Raw genomic sequence first — 18,709 nt, 5'->3', positions numbered from 1 at the left:
AAGAGTGTAATACAATAATTTAGCAAGCAATATACAAGCTGTTGATTCTTTTTGAATGGACTTTTAGGTGACATGATAAGGTAAAAAGATGTCAACAAAGCTGCTCTGTGTGGCACAACTTGAGGTTTGAAAACAGCATCCAGTAGTTCTTCTAGACCTTTGTTCTCCTCCTTTGTCCTAGAACGTTCCTCCTCGTACTCTGCTATGGTTCTTTCCAACACTCCAAATATTTCTTCTACAGTAACATTTAGTCGCTGATCCATCAACATTCTCACCTTTTGGAATTGACACATTTTTTCCCTTTGAGTGCAAAAAGAGATGAGATGAAGACGTTAGCATTTCCTGCCAACACCTAGTGATGGGTCGTTGGTGAACGATCCGGCTTTAAAAGATCCTGCTCTTTCAAGTAGCAGCTCTTTCATATCAAAGGACCTTTGACTAATTATTCCTTTAGTTTAACGGCAGCTTGCAGCAATGACATGAAAGGTGCATACTGCCATCTACTGCAGTGGAGTATGTCACATGGGCTATATTCATGTACTTACACTGTAAAAACTAATACTGGATGACATTAAATTATATATATATATATATATATATATATATATATATATATATATATATATATATATATATATATATATACATATATATATCAGTGACGTGCGGTGAGGTTCATGGCTGGTGAGGCACTGACTTCATCACAGTCAGATTTGCAAACATATGAACCCTAAAGAGTATCTTATTCACCATTTAATTGGCAGCAGTTAACGGGTTATGTTTAAAAGCTCATACCAGCATTCTTCCCTGCTTGGCACTCAGCATCAAGGGTTGGAATTGGGGGTTAAATCACCAAAAAGTATTCCCGGGCGCGGCGCCGCTGCTGCCCACTGCTCCCCTCACCTCCCAGGGGGTGAGCAAGGGGATGGGTCAAATGCAGAGGACAAATTTCACCACACCTATTGTGTGTGACAATCATTGGTACTTGAACTTAATTTAACTTTACACATACAAACTGTAGCACACAAAAAAGCCCATTTAATAAAAGAAACGTTATTATGGTCTTACCTTTACTTATAAATGACGTCCATGCGCCGCTCCTTCTGAACAAAAGCATCAATAACTTGTTTATAGAAGTCTTCCTTATCTTTCTTCAGTTTTAAAAGTCTCTCTGTCTCGATGAAGATCTTCCTTTGATTATTACCTCCTGCTTCGATTGAAAGTCCAGTTTAGAAAACTGTTTTATTTTAGATATGTAATCCTCCATGTTAAAAGTCCAGGCGAGAGGAAAAAATAAACGATCGCTAACTGTTGCTGCTTGTTGTCACTTATTCTGCAGCCGAGTAGTCGCAAAAATGATCCCTGGGATCACTAGCGCCCTCTACCACCATGAGGCGGGATTACTGCGAGCCTAAGCCAGTGCGTCTTTGCAGCTGTTTTATGATTGCTCAACACAAGAAATAGGTTACACACATACAGTTGTTGACAAAATACACTGTACATTATATACCTCAGCTAACTAAACTATGGAAATGTATAATATAATTCATATAGCAATACGCTCTCACTGCACAGCAGGCCAGCAGTTAGCCGAGTCATTGCGCAATCCATGGTGAGGCTCAACTGGCTGCTGATCACCGCAAGTTTCTTCTCAGTATTTGAACGGCAAATGTGAAAATTCAGCGATTTTGAATAAAAATAATCTAAAACTGGTGAAGTTAAATGGAAAATAACTTTATAGTAAAATCGCTGGATTCATATAACAATTTAATGCATTTTTTTCCTTTTAAATTTTTTTTCTTTCCTTGATGGCACGTGAGGCCCCGCCTCACCTGCCTCCCCTGACTGCACGTCACTGATATATATATATATATATATATATATATATATATATATATATATATATATATATATATATATATATATATATATATATATATATATATATATATATATATATATATATATATATATATATATATTATATATATTCATGTACTTACACTGTAACAACTAATACTGGATGACATTAAATTATATATATATATATATATATATATATATATATATATATATATATATATATATATATATATATATATTAATATACATACACTGTAAAAACTAATACTTGATGACATTAAATTATATATACTGTATATATATATATATATATATATATATATATATATATATATATATATATATATATGTCCCTCCGGGTACTCCGGCTTCCTCCCACCTCCAAAGACATGCACCTGGGGATAGGTTGATTGGCAACACTAAAAATTGGCCCTAGTATGTGAATGTGAGTGTGAATGTTGTCTGTCTATCTGTGTTGGCCCTGCGATGAGATGGCGACTTGTCCAGGGTGTACCCCGCCTTCCGCCCGATTGTAGCTGAGATAGGCTCCAGCGCCCCCCGCGACCCCGATGGGAATAAGCGGTAGAAAATGGATGGATGGATGTCTTAATTAGATTATCCAAAAAAATAGTGCTCAATACCGTGGTAGAGTGCAATATATGTATGTGTGGAGAAAAAAAATCATAAGACTACTTCATCTCTACAGGCCTGTTTCATGAGGGGTTCCCTCAATCATTATTTCCTGATGATTGAGGGAACCCCTCATGAAACAGGCCTGTAGAGATGAAGTAGTCTTGTGATTTTTTTTCTCCACACATACATATATATATATATATATATATATATATATATATATATATATATATATATATATATATATATATATATATATATATATATATATATATATATATATATATATATATATATATATATATATGATATATTCATGTACTTACACTGTAAAAACTAATACTGGATGACATTAAAAGCAATGCTTTGTCCTTACTTACTTTTTGTGAGATTGCAACTCTATCAAAACAAAATACCAGTAATTTTGGGCTTATTGTTTTTATTCAAATCACTCTTTCTAAGCTGCCTTAATTTAGAGAAATGTAATTTTAGAAGTTTGAAAAAAAGTTTGAAACTTTGCAAATGCACAGATTAGTGCAAGAAGGAACAGCTAAGTATGCTAAAGCTACACATGGCGGAGACAGGAAGTGATGATTTAACTCAAGTTGTAAAGTAGCAAAAGAAGATAAGACTAAGTTCTTAGTACATTTTCACACACAAATCCAAGACCAGCGGGTCAAATGTGGCCAGCCAAGTCATTTTGTGTGGCGATTATAGGATGCCGAATGTAAAAGTTCAGTCACACTTTTGTAGCAGATATATTTCTCACATTTACCTGACTTTTCTCACATTTAGCTCATTTTCATCACATTTAAATGTAGACTCTAAATCAGGGGTCTCAAACATGCAGCCCGCGGGCCAATTGCGGCCCGCGAGACGTTATTGTGTGGCCCCCACATTTTAATGTTAGTGCGGCCCGCGATGAATGGCGCTTGACAACGTTGTGTGCGGAGCTGAAGGAATCTACCATTCATGGTGTGGTTTAAGGCTAGTGTCCTCTGGAACCTGTCACCGCATCTACTTTTTTACCATACTAACAGCGTGCCGGCCCATACACATGATGTATGAGGCTTCTGCAGACACATGTTACTTATTGCAAGACATACTTGAGGAACAGCTATACATGTCACACTGAGGGTGGTCATATTTTATTTTATATATTTTTTAACACTGTTACAAATATGCGCCACACTGTGAACCCACACCAAACAAGAATGACAAACACATTTCCGGAGAACATCAAACACCTAAACACAACATAAACACAACAGAACATATACCCAGAATCCTTTGCAGCCCTAACTCTTCCGGGCTACAAAAACACCCCCCGCTATTTGCCCTGCAAATTAAACACACGCAGGATCCTTTCACAATCCCCCCCGCCCCCGCTATCCCCAAACCCGCCCACCTCGACCCCATCTCCCGAATTCGGAGGTCTCAAGGTTGGCAAGTATGCATTGACGTCACTTGCGTGATGCAAGCAGAGAAACATTGTGCCGCTTTTCCACGACACCCACACACGCTCTTCTTCCCTCCCTCCCTCCCTGCCTCCCTCGCTCCCTGCCTCCCTCGCTTGCTCGCCCGCCTGCTCGCTCCCGCCCCCGTTGTAAACATTCCGGGCCGGGAAGACTTCCAAAGCACTCCGCCGAAGGAGCGAGCGACAACACAAAAGTGTGGTGCACTGGACCCCAGCGCTGATACTCCGACAGAGAAAACAAAAGAAGGCGAGTGCAGAAGTAAATGCACAAGAGACAGAACTCATTTTGTACCGGAAACAACACACATACCTGAAGCAGTGATCCGACGCTGTCTGGATGACAGGGCTGGACTGACATAGGAGACTGACTGGCAACATGGTACAGGTGTGTCCCGGAAGCCTGTGAACAGCACGAGGAAGTGAAAAACACCAAATAAGGGCACAGGACAGGAACTTATATACCACATACAGATAACAAGCAAACTTAAGTCCAAAACAGTTACAAAGATGTAACAATTTCCTCACTTTCGGACGAAGATATCAACCGCTATTCTCTCTGGTCGGTGGAACCAATCGGATGTTAGGACCCGCCCACTGACTTTGATGGCTGAGTTTGAAAGATAAAATACATTTATGTATTTAATTCCATTTGTAATGAATTACCACCTTTAAGTAATTATTTAAAGATGTATTTATTTGTTTAGTTTTTGTCCCATTTGACCCTCCATATTTTTGGAACATTAAGACTTCCACAATATGGACTCATGTAGCCTTTTCAAATCAAGAACACACTTATTCCAGAATGCTTATTCACTTTCATTTCAGCTATTTCTAGTTTCTTGTCTAAACTGACATTTTCTGTTGTATATTGTTCAATGTTGTAATGTTTGTATCGTCTCTAGAAAGGCACCTTATAAATAACATTGATTATTATTTTTCGTATTATTATTAAACAGAGGATTTGGTCCTTTCACATCATCTACAACCTTTTTTTCTTCCTGAGAACTTTTAAAAAAAAACTAAATTGGCGGAGACTTACTCATTTTTTGTCATGTTTATTTTCATAGCTTCTTTCAAGCCAAACAAAGGAAATAAGATTATTTTGCCAGAGCACATTTGTATCACTACTAGAGGTATTTTGTCAAAAATAAAGGATTTAGCGTTTTATTTATATGAGCAGCAACATTTCAATGGTACTATATGTAGGACTTTACAATACTGTACTGCCATCTACTGGTGACTTTTGGCTACCGCACGATAAATTGACGTGTAGGCGAGAGGCAGTAGCTTAGTTTCACTTTCACTTTGCCTTTTACCTCATTTTTCATTATCATCAGAATAAAACACAGGACCAAAATGTATCGTTTTATTGGTGAATAATACAACAATATACACATCATTTTACTTAATGTAACAATTACAACACACTAATAAAATTAATCATTTTATTACAAACAACAGTTTTAACAAAGTCAATAATGCAAAATAAATGTAGAAAATCTAAAAGTGATCACGCTCCTGATTTACTACAAAGCTTTGAGTCTTATGCGCATGACACATCTCGCGAGAGCAGAGCAGTCATAGACGAGAGCAGAACCGTCTTGTAACGTCAAGCGTGCCAACTGTCGTGAAAGCACATTGAAGCAGAAAGAAACCAGAAGGACGCTAATAAGTCAGTCTTATTATTTGTTCTCCAGTTTGAAATATTTACGTCGTATAAAATACATCTTTGATTATTTATTCAAGGATAAAATCGTCTCGATGTGCTAGAAGCACTTTGCTGCTTCTCGTGCTCCTTTAGTTAGCTTAGCTCGCTAGTTAGCTTAGCTTGTTAGCTGCTAACAGAAGTTATCAACACATCGCTAAGTAGTGATCAAGTGTGAGAGTAAAGTGTTGTGATTGTGTGAAAATGTCTACATTACACATGTTGAGAGCGTTGGTGGACCAGCGACTAACTGCTGCCGTTGAAGAAATATTTGTAGTGTTAGAAAGAACGATAGCAGAATACGAGGCGGAACTTTCTAGAACAAAAGAGGAGAACTATCAACTACTGGACGCTGTTTTCAAGAAACATCAAGTTGTGTTACACAGAACAGGTTTGTTGACTTCTTACTCTCACATGTTTACTAACTTTATATTTGATTATTAACACTTTTCTTCAATAGATGGTAAATCAGTGGCCTAGTGGTTAGCGTGTCCGCCCTGAGATGGGTAGGTTGTGAGTTCTAACCCCAGCCGAGTCATACCAAAGACTATAAAAATGGGAGCCATTACCTCCCTGCTTGGCACTCAGCATTAAGGGTTGGAATTGGGGGTTGAATCACCAAAAATGATTCCCGGGCGCGGCCACCGCTGCTGCCCACTGCTCCCCTCACCTCCCAGGGGGTGATCAAGGGTGATGGGTCAAATGCAGAGAATAATTTTGCCACACCTAGTGTGTGTGTGTGTGTGTGTGTGACAATCATTGGCACTTTAACTTGAACTTAATAGGAAGATACTTTGTCTTGTGGGGATGATGCAATGCTTTCATTTAGATTCTTCTTGAAAACGAGACAGTTTGAGGTTGATGTTCCTGTCAGTTTGTAACAATGTGTGATTGATTGAAACTTTTATTAGTAGATTGCACAGTTCAGTACATATTCCGTACAATTGACCACTAAATAGTAACACCCCAATAAGTTTTTCAACTTGTTTAAGTCGGGGTCCACTTAAATTGATTCATGATGCAGATATATACTATTTTCATAATACAGTCATCACACAAGATAATCATCAGAGTATATACATTGAATTATTTACATTATTTACAATCCGGGGTGTGGGATATGGGGGGGGGGTTAGGTTTGGTTGGTATCAACACTTCAGTCATCAACAATTGCATCATCAGAGAAATGTTATTATTATTATGTTTATAAACTCAGGAAATATATGTGCTGTATGAACTTTGGGGAGGTGAACGGTACTTTGGGCTGTGGGATTGAGTGTGTTGTGTGGGTGTTTGATTTGTATTGGTGGGTTATATGGACGGGAGGGGGAGGTGTTTGGTATGCGGGATTAATTTGTGGCATATTAAATATAAGCCTGGTTGTGTTGTGGCTAATAGAGTATATATATGTCTTGTGTTTATTTACTGTTTTAGTCATTCCCAGCTGAATATCAGGTCCCACCCGCCTCTCACAGCATCTTCCCTATCTGAATCGCTTCCACTGCCCTCTAGTCCTTCACTCTTACTTTCCTCATCCACGAATCTTTCATCCTCGCTCAAATTAATGGGGAAATCATCGCTTTCTAGGTCCGAATCGCTCACGCTGCTGGTGGCCATGATTGTAAACAATGTGCAGATGTGAGGAGCTCCACAACCTGTGACGTCACGCTCATATCGTCTGCTACTTCCGGTACAGGCAAGGCTTTTTTATCAGCGACCAAAAGTTGCGAACTTTATCGTTGATGTTCTCTACTAAATCCTTTCAGCAAAAATATGGCAATATCGCGAAATGATCAAGTATGACACATAGAATGGACCTGCTATCCCCGTTTAAATAAGAAAATCGCATTTCAGTAGGCCTTTAAGTTCTTTCTAGGCCAGGGGTCGGCAACCTTTACCACTCAAAGAGCCATTTTGGCAAGTTTCACAAATTAAAGAAAGTAATGGGAGCCACAAAAAAAAATTTAAATTTAAAATGAAAAACACCGCATACAAAGCTTAAATGCTTTGTGCTATGTTAACCAGGGGTCTCCGACACACGCACCGGCACGCACTTTAATGTGGAAATTTGATGTTAGTGCAGCCCGCGAGTTTTGACTGAATGGCGCTTGATAGCGTCATACTTGCCAACCCTCTCATTTTTCCCGGGAGACTCCCGAATATCAGAGCGTGATGACGCTGCATTTGGCGCCCTCTACAGTCCGCCCTAACGGTGTACCTGCTCGACCACACGTAGAATGCAATTTCAGCTTGCTCACGTAAGTGACAGCAAGGCGTACTAACTCAGCAGCCACACATCTTACACTGACGGTGCCAATACCCAGAATCCCATGCAGCCCTAACTCTTCCGCTCAACCAACGCACAGAGAGGGGGGGGGGGGGGGTTGATGTGTGGGGGGATTTGGTGGTAGCGGGGGTGTATAATGTAGACCGGAAGAGTTAGGGCTGCATGGGATTCTGGGTAATGGTTGTGTTGTGTTTATGTTGTGTTACGGTGGGATGTTCTCCAGAAATGTGTTTTTCATTCTTTTTTGGTGTGGGTTCACAGTGTGGCGCATATTTGTAACGTAACAATGTTAAGTTGTTTGATACGGCTACCGTCAGTGTAAGCTGTGTGGCTGATGAGTAAGTATGCTTTGCTGTCTCCTGTGTGTGCAAGTAATAACAACATGTGGCTGGACTGGCACGCTGTATGTAAATGCTATAGAGGACAATTACTGCAGTGCAATTAGGGCACGCCCTTTATTTAGTAATTATAGTGTAAATAGGATTAATTTTTCCCTGGAAGTAATCTATGAGAGACACTGAGATCCATAAGTCTCCTGGGAAAATCGGGGGGGTCGGCATGTATGTAGCTGAGCCGCATCAGAGTGGTCAATGCGGCTCCGGAGCCGCGGGTTGCCGACCCTGTTCTAGGCAGAATAGTGCGACTCTAATAGCTTCTATTGTAAGCAGACTTTGGATCACATGTATTTACTATTTAGAATGCATAAAAAATAAAAAATGTGTGTTCTTTATAAGCAAAATAAATAAAAGTGTGGTTCCCTTTTAAGTGAAGTGAAGTATATTTATTTAGCGCTTTTCTCTAGTGACTCAGAGTGCTTTACATAGTGAAACCCATTATCTAAGTTACATTTAAACCAGTGTGGGTGGCACTGGGAGCAGGTAGGTAAAGTACCTTGCTCAAGGACACAACGGAAGTGACTAGGATCGAACCTGGAAACCGTCGAGTTGCTTGCACGGCCGCCCTACCACGCTGGCCTCAGAATGTATTCAATTCTATCAAATTCTCGTAAAAATCATAAATACATCCTACAAATGTTTCAATAATTCCATGAACAACATTTTTATTTAGGAACTTTCTATTGTGACGTGTTTCTCTCTACACTTCTGTTTAAATGTAATAATCACCAGGGGCGTCACTAGCTTTTAAGGACAGGGGGGGCTTAGCCCCCAGGAGATGCACAGGATGCGAGCGAACGTAGCGCACGAGCACAAATCTTCACAAACGGCTAACAAAGACTTAGAAATTATTCATTGTTATTATTATTATTTCAGTGGGTTTATTTTAAATCTGTGTTCAGTACAACAGCAAACATGGTGACATTTTGTTTACAGCATCAACAAGAAACAATGACTTGCATGATCCTTCAAGATACACTGAAACACAATGAAAGTCATGGCATTAGCCTCTGTCACACCTGGTGAAGTCTGGTCTGGGTTTCGTCTGGTTTCATGTTTTGTCATTTCCTGTTTTATTTTGAAATGCTGACTCTCCCTCTCGTTTCAGGTCACTTGCCCTTCCTCCTGTTTCACTGGTCTGACGTCTTTCCTGATTGCCTGATTGCGCCCACCTGTGTCACCCTCCCTCATGTGTATAAATGTCTCATCCTCCTTCTGTCCTGTGCCAGAGTCTTTTGTGCGAACCTCCAGCGTCCATGTCCACAGCCATTGCCACGTTCTTTGTACCCTTTTTGTCAGGTAAGATTAGTTGTTTAGAATTGCCTCCCTTGGAGCGCCTTTTGTTGCTTTTTTGCATATTGTTCTCTTTGCAACCTTTTTCCCTCCGCAGCTGGAGCGTTTTGAGTTCATTGAGATTTTGTTAGTTTAGAGATTAGGTAAGATCGGCTTTTGGTCTCCCTTTTTGACCCTTTCCCTTGTTTGGAATGAATATTTGTTGTCAAACTCCTGCATCTGTGTCCAGAGTCCTGTTCCGGTCTTGACAGTGGCCAGAGTGTACTGTCAAGACCGGAACAGGACTCTGGACACTGTGGACATTTATACACATGAGGGAGGGTGACACAGGTGGGCGCAATCAGGCAATCAGGAAAGACGTCAGACCAGTGAAACAGGAGGAAGGGCAAGTGACCTGAAACGAGAGGGAGAGTCAGCATTTCAAAATAAAACAGGAAATGACAAAACATGAAACCAGACCAAACCCAGACCAGACTTCACCCAGTTGTGACAGCCTCTATGTTATTCATTCACAACATAGAGGCTAATGCCACCACTTTCGCTCATAATACAATAATTGTTTGTTCCCAAATATTTTGAAGTTGCACAGATTACATTTTGGGCACATATGTGACTAAAATAGTTTGTAAATTCAAGCCCTGGAAATATTACTTAATTACTTGAATTAAAGTAATATCTGGATCGGGATAATTTGGCTTGTATATAAATTATATATATATATATATATATATATTTATATATATATATATATATATATATATATTTATATATATATATATATATATATTATGACAAGCCGTTAAGGAAATTAAATATATATGGAAGTCTGAATAGAAATGAAAAAGGTTCATATATACTGTAAATAAGAAAGACATAGAGTCCGTCTGCTGATCTGAAAAAGAGCCAAAGCTGTCAAAGAGCTGAGGGACCATCTTCAAAGTGCAATGCTGAAACAAATAATGCAAACAATAAAATGTAACTAACTAATTAACGTAGTCCCGCCGTCCCGGGGACGGTAAAAAAAATGCACGGGACGAAATTAAATGCTCCCCGGGACGATGGCTTTTAACCATTTTTTTTCTTTTTCTTTTTATGTATTTATTCATTTTACATTTTATATTAAATGTCTTGGTTTTTCCTCCCTCTGAAAATCCTATGAAATGTTTAACAAGCCATCCTAATACAACAGCTATTAATGTAACAATACAATAAAACAAATATATTTAATGATGTTTTTTTTCATTATTTTAACAATAGGCTAATGTATATTACTTTATATAGATTCTACAAGAAACACAAAACTTAAAAACTAAATTATTTACAATTGCAGACACAAGGTTTCGTGCAGCTTCACTCATTGTAAAGAAAGACGGATGTCCACGCAGGAGAAAAATGACTACAAAGATGGTGTCTGGGTTATCTTATATATATATATATATATATATATATATATATATATATATATATATATATATATATATATATACACACAGTTGTGCTCATAAGTCTACATACCCTGGGAGAATTTAGGATTTCTTGGCTATTCTTCAGAGAATATGAATGATAACACAAAAACTTTTCTTCCACTCACGCTTAATGGTTGTGTGAAGCTATTTATTGGCAAACAACTGTGTTTTCTCTTTTTAAATCAAAATTACAAAAGAAAGTACCCAAATGACCCTGATCAAAAGTTTACATACCCCAGTGACTTTGATCTGATAGCATGCACAAAGGTAGACACAAACAGGTTTGAATGGCTAATCACGGTTCCAATCCTCACCTGTGACCTGTTTGTTTGTAATTAATGTGTGTGTATAAAAGGTCAGTGAGTTTCTGGACTTCTGACAGACCATTGCATCTTTCATCTAGTGCTGCACCGATGTTTCTGGATTCTGAGTCATGGGGAAGGCAAAATAATTGTCAAAGCATCTGCGAAAAAAGGTAATTGAACTGCATAAAACAGGAAAGGGGTATAAAAAGATATCCAAGGAATTGAGAATGCCAATCAGCAGTGTTCAAACGCTGATTAAGAAGTGGAAAATGAGGGATTCAGGTAGACCAGCAAAGATTTCAGCCACAATTGCCCGGAAAATTGTTGGAGATGCAAAGAAAAATCCACAAATAACTTCAACTGAAATACAGACTCTCTGAAAAATTGTGGTGTGGCTGTTTCAAGATGCACAATAAGGAGGCACCATGCAGCCCATTTTTCTTCAAGTGCCTTCTTATTTTGCATCTTGAAACAGCCACACCACGTATCTTTTTTTGCTCTGACCGTAACTTAGGTACAAGCTGGCTCATTGGATTCCACACTCTCTCCTTTTTCTATTGTGGATCACGGATTTGTATTTTCAACTACCTCGGATACTATATCCTCTTGAAAATGAGAGTCGAGAACGCGAAATGGACATTCACAGTGACTTTTATCTCCACGACAATACATCGGCGAAGCACTTTAGCTACGGAGCTAACGTGATAGCATCGGGCTTAAATGCAGATAGAAACAAAAGAAATAAACCCCTGACTGGAAGGATAGACAGAAACTCAACAATACTATTAAACCATGGACATGTAACTACACGGTTAATGCTTGCCAGCCTGGCGAAGCTTAACAATGCTGTTGCTAACGACGCCATTGAAGCTAACTTAGCAACGGAACCTCACAGAGCTATGCTAAAAACTTTAGCTATCCACCTACGCCAGCCAGCCCTCATCTGCTCATCAACACCCGTGCTCACCTGCGTTCCAGCGATCGACGGAGCGACAAAGGACTTCACCCGATCATCAATGCGGTCGGCGGCTAGCGTCGGATAGCGCGTCTGCTATCCAAGTCAAAGTCCTGCTTGTGTTGCTGCAGCCACCCGCTAATACACCGATCCCACCTACAGCTTTCTTCTTTGCAGTCTTCATTGTTCATTAAACAAATTGTAAAAGATTCACCAACACAGATGTCCAGAATACTGTGGAATTTTGCGATGAAAACCAAACTTTTTTGTATTGGATACAATGTGTCCGAATACTTCCGTTTCAACGATTGACGTCACGCGCATACGTCATCATACATAGACGTTTTCAACCGGAAGTTTCGCGGAAATTTAAAATGTCACTTTATAAGTTAACCCGGCCGTATTGGCATGTGTTGCAATGTTAAGATGTCATCATTGATATATAAACTATCAGACTGCGTGGTCGCTAGTAGTGGCTTTCAGTAGGCCTTTAAAGGAGTCATATATTTATATATTTATTTTCTAAATGTAAAATACTTCCTTGTGGTCTACATAACATGTAATGGTGGTTCTTTGCTCAAAATGTTGCATAGATGATGTTTTACACATCTTCTTCAAGTCACTTTCTGACAGTCTCTTCAGGATGCACCCGTTTTGTGGGCGGTCTTTTTTACATGCCTCACCTTGGACAGTGTCTTCTCCCCGTCATCTTTGTTGTAGCGGTGTAGCGTGCAAGGACGGGAGTGGAAGAAGTGTCAAAAGACGGAGCTAACTGTTTCAATGACATTCACACTTTACTTCAATCAATAACGGAGCAGCATCTCCTCATCCGTGGCTCATTAGTGCAACAACAACGCCCGAAATGTGTCCCGTGAAAAAATGTCCGACCGGAACTCTCTAATAACCAAAGTTCCTTGGGTGAATAATGTAAACTCACTACACCGGTATGTTTTAGTGCTTTCATGGTGAGTTTACTGACAGATATAAGTAAGAACTTTCCACTACTTTATATTAGAAATGGCAACAGTAGAGGATGAATGTCACATGACAAGAAGATAGAGAAAAAGAAGCTTAGATAGACTATGGAATCGGCACAGACTACAATGGCGGATGTGCGCAAATTTTCAGGACTTATGCAGATCCCAAATACATGTCAGCAGGTACCGGAAGGTAAGACAAGTTGGTTTTGCATAATATTGTAAAACAAAACGCCAGATAATGTCTGCTAATGGGTGCCATTTTGTGGTCCTTATACACACACCATAGTAATACTTGTATCTCTGACTACGGTAGCCGTAATGGGTCGACAATCCATCAAGCTGTGCGGCTTCAAAGTCGTACTAAAATATTTTGACAGAGTTTTGAGCGCCGTGTGTAATGTTCTTTATTTTCAATGGAACATTTAAAGTTAAAGTGTTATTTACTGGGGTCATATTGCAGTCTACACATATATTTTATGAGTGACTGCCATCTACTGGTCACACGTATCATTACACCATGTACCAAATAAAATTGCTTCGAGGTCGGTAAGCACAACCAAAATTATTCCGTACATTACACGGGGTTATAAGTCGCACTGTCGATCTTTGAGAAAATGAAAGGATTTTAAGTGTGCCTTATAGCATACTTGCCAACCCTCCCGTTTTTAGCGGAGAATCCCGATATTCAGCGCCTCTCCCGACAACCTCCCGACAGAGATTTTCTCCCGACAAACTCCCGGTATTCAGCCGGAGCTGGAGGCCACGCCCCCCCTAAAAAAAAGTCTGCCGCAGCTGCGATTGGACCTGACCAGCCTCCGGGTACAAGTACTGGAGTACCAATTGCTTGCCAGGGAAGATCTTCCCAGGAAGCAAGGATTGACCGGTTTTGGGCCATGCTAGGGAGAGATGGAAGATTCCACACTCTCGTGCATTTGATGAAAGCACTTTTGTGCGTGCCACACAGCAATGCATCATCAGAGAGGGTGTTCAGCATGGTTAGAAAAATAGTGACAGAGAATAGAAAGAGGATGGACAATTCAACCCTTAACAAAGCATTGTACTTTCAAGTACAACAATGAGTAGATGAGTGTTGTGTGTGTGTATATGTGTGTAAATAAATGAACACTAAAATTCAAGTATTTCTTTTATTTATGTAATAAAATCTATATATATATATATATATATGTAACGGTGTAGAAACAGACGTTCATTATGCTTGATTAAATTATGAATGAAGTGTTCCAACAGCGCCTGTTGCTGGCGAGAAGTGGTATGTACTTTACCTGCGGGAAGTGCTCAGAACTGTGACGCCTTCCAATTGATAATCCCGTGACCCAAGTGGACTCACAGTCTCACAATTTGCACTGTTTTGCAGGACACTGTAATAAAAGAAATTCATAATCCACCTGGTGCCAGTGATATGTTGAAGCGACAGCAGTGTGGAGCTGCATTTTGCCACATACAGTTGTGGACCGTCATATATATATATATATATATATATATATATATATATATATATATATATATATATATATGTATGTATGTATGTATGTATATATATATATATATATGTGTATAGCTAGAATTCACTGAAAGTCCAGTATTTATATATATATATATATATATATATATATATATATATATATATATATATGAAATACTTGAGTTGGTGAATTCTAGCTGTAAATATACTCTCCTCTTAACCACGCCCCCCGCCCTAACCACGCCCCCGACCAAGCCCCTCCCCCCCCACCTCCCGATATTGGAGGTCTCAAGGTTGGCAAGTATGCTTATAGTCCGAAAAATAGGGTAAATGAAAATAAACCTAATAACTTAATTCTTGCCGTCATCAATACATTGCTATGTCCGTGTGTTTCCTTCTTGGTCTCTGGATTTTAAACTGGACTAAGAGGTCTCACTCTGTGCATGGCTCTCAGCACCTGAGCATGTTAATTCCACAGCAGACTTACATGAACAAAGTGAGCCTCTTGTCAGTCGTTCACAATCTTTGTTTTGACTACTTGCAATTCTCCTCTACACGTTTTCCTGTGTGCAGTAGTGTTGGCGACACTCGCTTTAATGTTGGAGATGGAACTAGTCATTTTAATACAATGCTGAAGTACAGGCCTCCATATAGCTGCCCGGGATATGCCTGTTATATGATTTTTAATTTTGGGCCTTTTAGAATCAGCATGTCTTTATCCATTTGTGTCAAGGAGGTGAAATAAGGTCTGAAAACCTTTTGACAAGTGGACTTCATGTCAATTAGGACTTTTCAAAGTGTAGAATACTATCCGCCTTAAACAGAATATTCTACTTTGAAAGTAAACTGGATCATTTATTTTGTGTTTATGCATGACTTCCTGTCCCACACGAGCAGATTTTAGCTCAATTGAACCGCCTTGTTGGGGCGACCACTAAATATAGAAGCCGGGCGGTGGAAACTGACACATTGAATTGAAAACAAAACACAGAACGAGTCTGTCGCCGCGGCGCCAACGTTCCACATCCAGTGGAAATCCCCGGTTACACTTACAAATGTTGCTTGGCGAGATAAACGAAGAAACCATACTTGGGGTTCAAGGCAAGAAAGCAAAAGGAAATACACTTTCAACCCACAGCACTCGCAGTGAGCAAACTCGACCACAAGATGGCGCCATAGCAGAGACAACAATACAGAATACAGATTTACACTGTAAACGACCTAATATTTCCTATAAGTTTATACATCAGTAGCTGACATTAAAATCACAGGGGGCGCTGGAGCCTATCCCAGCTACACTCAGGTGGAAGGGAATTTATCGCAATATAGATTTTAGGCCATATTGCCCACCCCTCATAAAAAGTGGTCTTCTTTTCATGTGAATAGAATAGAATAGAATGCCTTTCATTATCACTATACACAGGTACAATGAGATTAAAAGCAACTCCAGTAGCAGTCTGACAGTCTACAAATATGTAAAACATAGGAAGGAGAGAAAAATAAAAATAGTGCAAAAGGAGGTAAGGTGCACAGTCGAGTCCTGAAAACGAATGTTCAGAATGTGTTGTTTAAATATTATACTATATACATATATACAGCAGCATTCAGTAAAAATTGCACACAGAGAGCTGCTAAACTATAAAATCAGTGCCCATGAGAGTTCACAGTGGTTATGGCTTTGGGGAAAAAACTGTTCTTGAGTCTGTTTGTCTTAGACCTGATGACCCTGTAGCGCCTTTCTGTGGGCAGCAGGTCAAACAGGTCAAAGCCAGGGTGGGAGCTGTCCTTGATAATGTTGGTAGCTCTCTTCTGAGGCAGCGGGAGGTGTAAATGTCTATCAGGGAGTGTAAGTCCCAGTGTGTTCGGCTGAAACAGTCGTGTAGGTCTGACAGCATTTTCAGGCCAGGTTGTAACTGTCTTTATGTTGGGTCTGACTCTGCGTCTGAGGGGGGAGTAGGCTGGAGAGAGCAGGAGGGAAAGATGGTCTGACTGGCCGAGATGGGGGAGGAGTGTGGTTCTGTATGCGTGCCTGATATTGGCGTAAACATGATCCAGAGTGTTCTCTCCCCTAGTAGAACACTGTACATGTTGGTAAAACGTTGGCAGTACAATCTTTAAGTTGGCCTTATTAAAGCCCCTTGCAATAATGTGAACACCATCCAGGTGGACCTGCTGCTGTTCGTTTACGGTGTTCAGCAGGAGAGAGAGCGCTGTGTTCATGTTGGCGTCGGGTGGGATGTAAACAGCCGTGACAAGCACTATGGTTAGCTCTCTCGGTAGAAAAAAAGACCGGCATCTTACAGACATGTGCTCAAGGTCTGAAGAACAGTGTTGGTCTATGATTATCCCATTGTTACACCAGTTATCAATCAATCAATCAATCAATCAGCTTTATTGTCCATTCTTACATGTACAAGACACATAAGAACTGAAATTACATTTTCGGCACAATCCCGCTAAGAGCAGACATACGTTACAGGGAGACAAGACGGGACCGCCAACGGATCAGCCTCACTTAGGCGCTCCTCAAAAAGGTGGGAAAAAGGTGACATTGGGGGGAGGGGGGAAGTAAAAAAAAAATATCAGTCTGAGGCTGGACCCTCAGGAATGGTCCAGACTGAGTCCGAGGAAAAAAACCTCACATAGCATGGCACACATAAACAAGGTACATTTAATCACAACAACTCGCAACAAAGTCATCCAACAGGACTTTGGAGGCCAGCAGCTGCTGTTGAGCGCTGCTCAGCCCCCACAACCCCGGAGGAATTAAGCAGTGGTGAAGGCGTTGATTGGGGAGGGGTATGTGCGTGCATGTATGCCCAATTAACTTGGGTGAGATGTTGGATTGTCTTTATGGGCCGAGGCCGGCCCCAAGAGTTCAAGAGTTCAAGAGTCCGACCCAGGTGCTTTTGAAGAAAAGGGAAAGGTCAAAAGCGTCCATCTTTGAGGAGTCCTCGGGGGAGTGTTTTCAAACAGCCTGTTCCTCAAGGCCATTCGAGGGAGTCAAATCGTAGATTAAGATGTTGTTTTTTTCTTCGAGCAGTCAAAACAATGACATTCCTGCTCTGTATGCTGGCTCTGACAATTCCAATTTATTCTTTCTGTAACATCATCAAGATCGAATCTACCTTGCGATTCAAATCAGCAATCGCTCCAGTCTGTGATCCCACAGCACGACCCATTCCTTCCATTGCGTTGAACAGCCTGTTGGCCCCTTGAGTGGCTGCCATCGTCTTCCGAATTTGACGATACACCAGAGCAATGCCCAGCCCAATCAGCAAATGCCCTGCGATCACAGCTCCAAATAGGTAGATGTCTTCCACGTCCTCGATGGAAAGGACTGAGAGGCACATGATTCTCCAAGTATTCCAGGAATCTCTCACGTACCCCGCAGCAATGGTTCCATCAGGGCAGCCAGGCTCCCCCGAGCCTCTTTTCCTTGTCGAAAAGACTGTGTCAATTGCGTCGAGAGTCCAGTTGATCAAATTCATTTTGATGTTTAGATTTGAGGACAGCTCAAGAAAAGAGGCTTCAAAATAGTTCAAACAAGACAAAAACAAAGAGAGCAAGCAGGGAAGGAGGGAGCGGAGAGAGATGCGACCGCCCTCACCAGTGGCAAGACAGAAAGAGGCAAGACTATCTTGCACGTAAACACAGAGGCCCCCTCCTCTGCTCTTACCGGAGTTCACAGTCCTGTCCCACCGGAGCAAAGTGTGGCCTGCTAGCTGCAGGCTAGCTTGGGGGATCCTCGGGTGAAGCCACATTTCAGTGATGGCCAAAAAACAGCAGTCACTAACGTCGCGATTTCTAGCGAGCTGTAATTCCAGGTCGTCCGTTTTATGCATCAGGGATCTGGCATTGCAGAGA

At 40.5% G+C, this 18,709-nt stretch overlaps 1 protein-coding gene across 2 annotated transcripts in view; it reads left to right on the top strand.

Annotated features, from left to right (window-relative positions):
* Positions 1 to 18,709, top strand: part of LOC133639730 (gastrula zinc finger protein XlCGF57.1-like) — a 51,630-nt gene that overhangs the window by 30,719 nt on the left and 2,202 nt on the right. Inside the window, exon 1 of one of the 2 annotated variants that reach the window (XM_062033299.1) lies at positions 5,599 to 6,069. The exons of the other annotated variant lie outside the window; for it this stretch is intronic. Within the exon in view, the coding sequence (XP_061889283.1) occupies positions 5,883 to 6,069 (187 nt within the window). The 5' untranslated portion in view covers positions 5,599 to 5,882. Of the gene's footprint in view, positions 1 to 5,598; positions 6,070 to 18,709 lie in introns of those variants that run through there. 2 annotated transcript variants of the gene reach the window in all.

Source organism: Entelurus aequoreus, linkage group LG22 (assembly GCF_033978785.1).
Source record: "Entelurus aequoreus isolate RoL-2023_Sb linkage group LG22, RoL_Eaeq_v1.1, whole genome shotgun sequence".
Taxonomy (NCBI): Eukaryota; Metazoa; Chordata; class Actinopteri; order Syngnathiformes; family Syngnathidae; genus Entelurus; species Entelurus aequoreus.
This window is presented reverse-complemented; position numbering and strand designations above follow the sequence as displayed.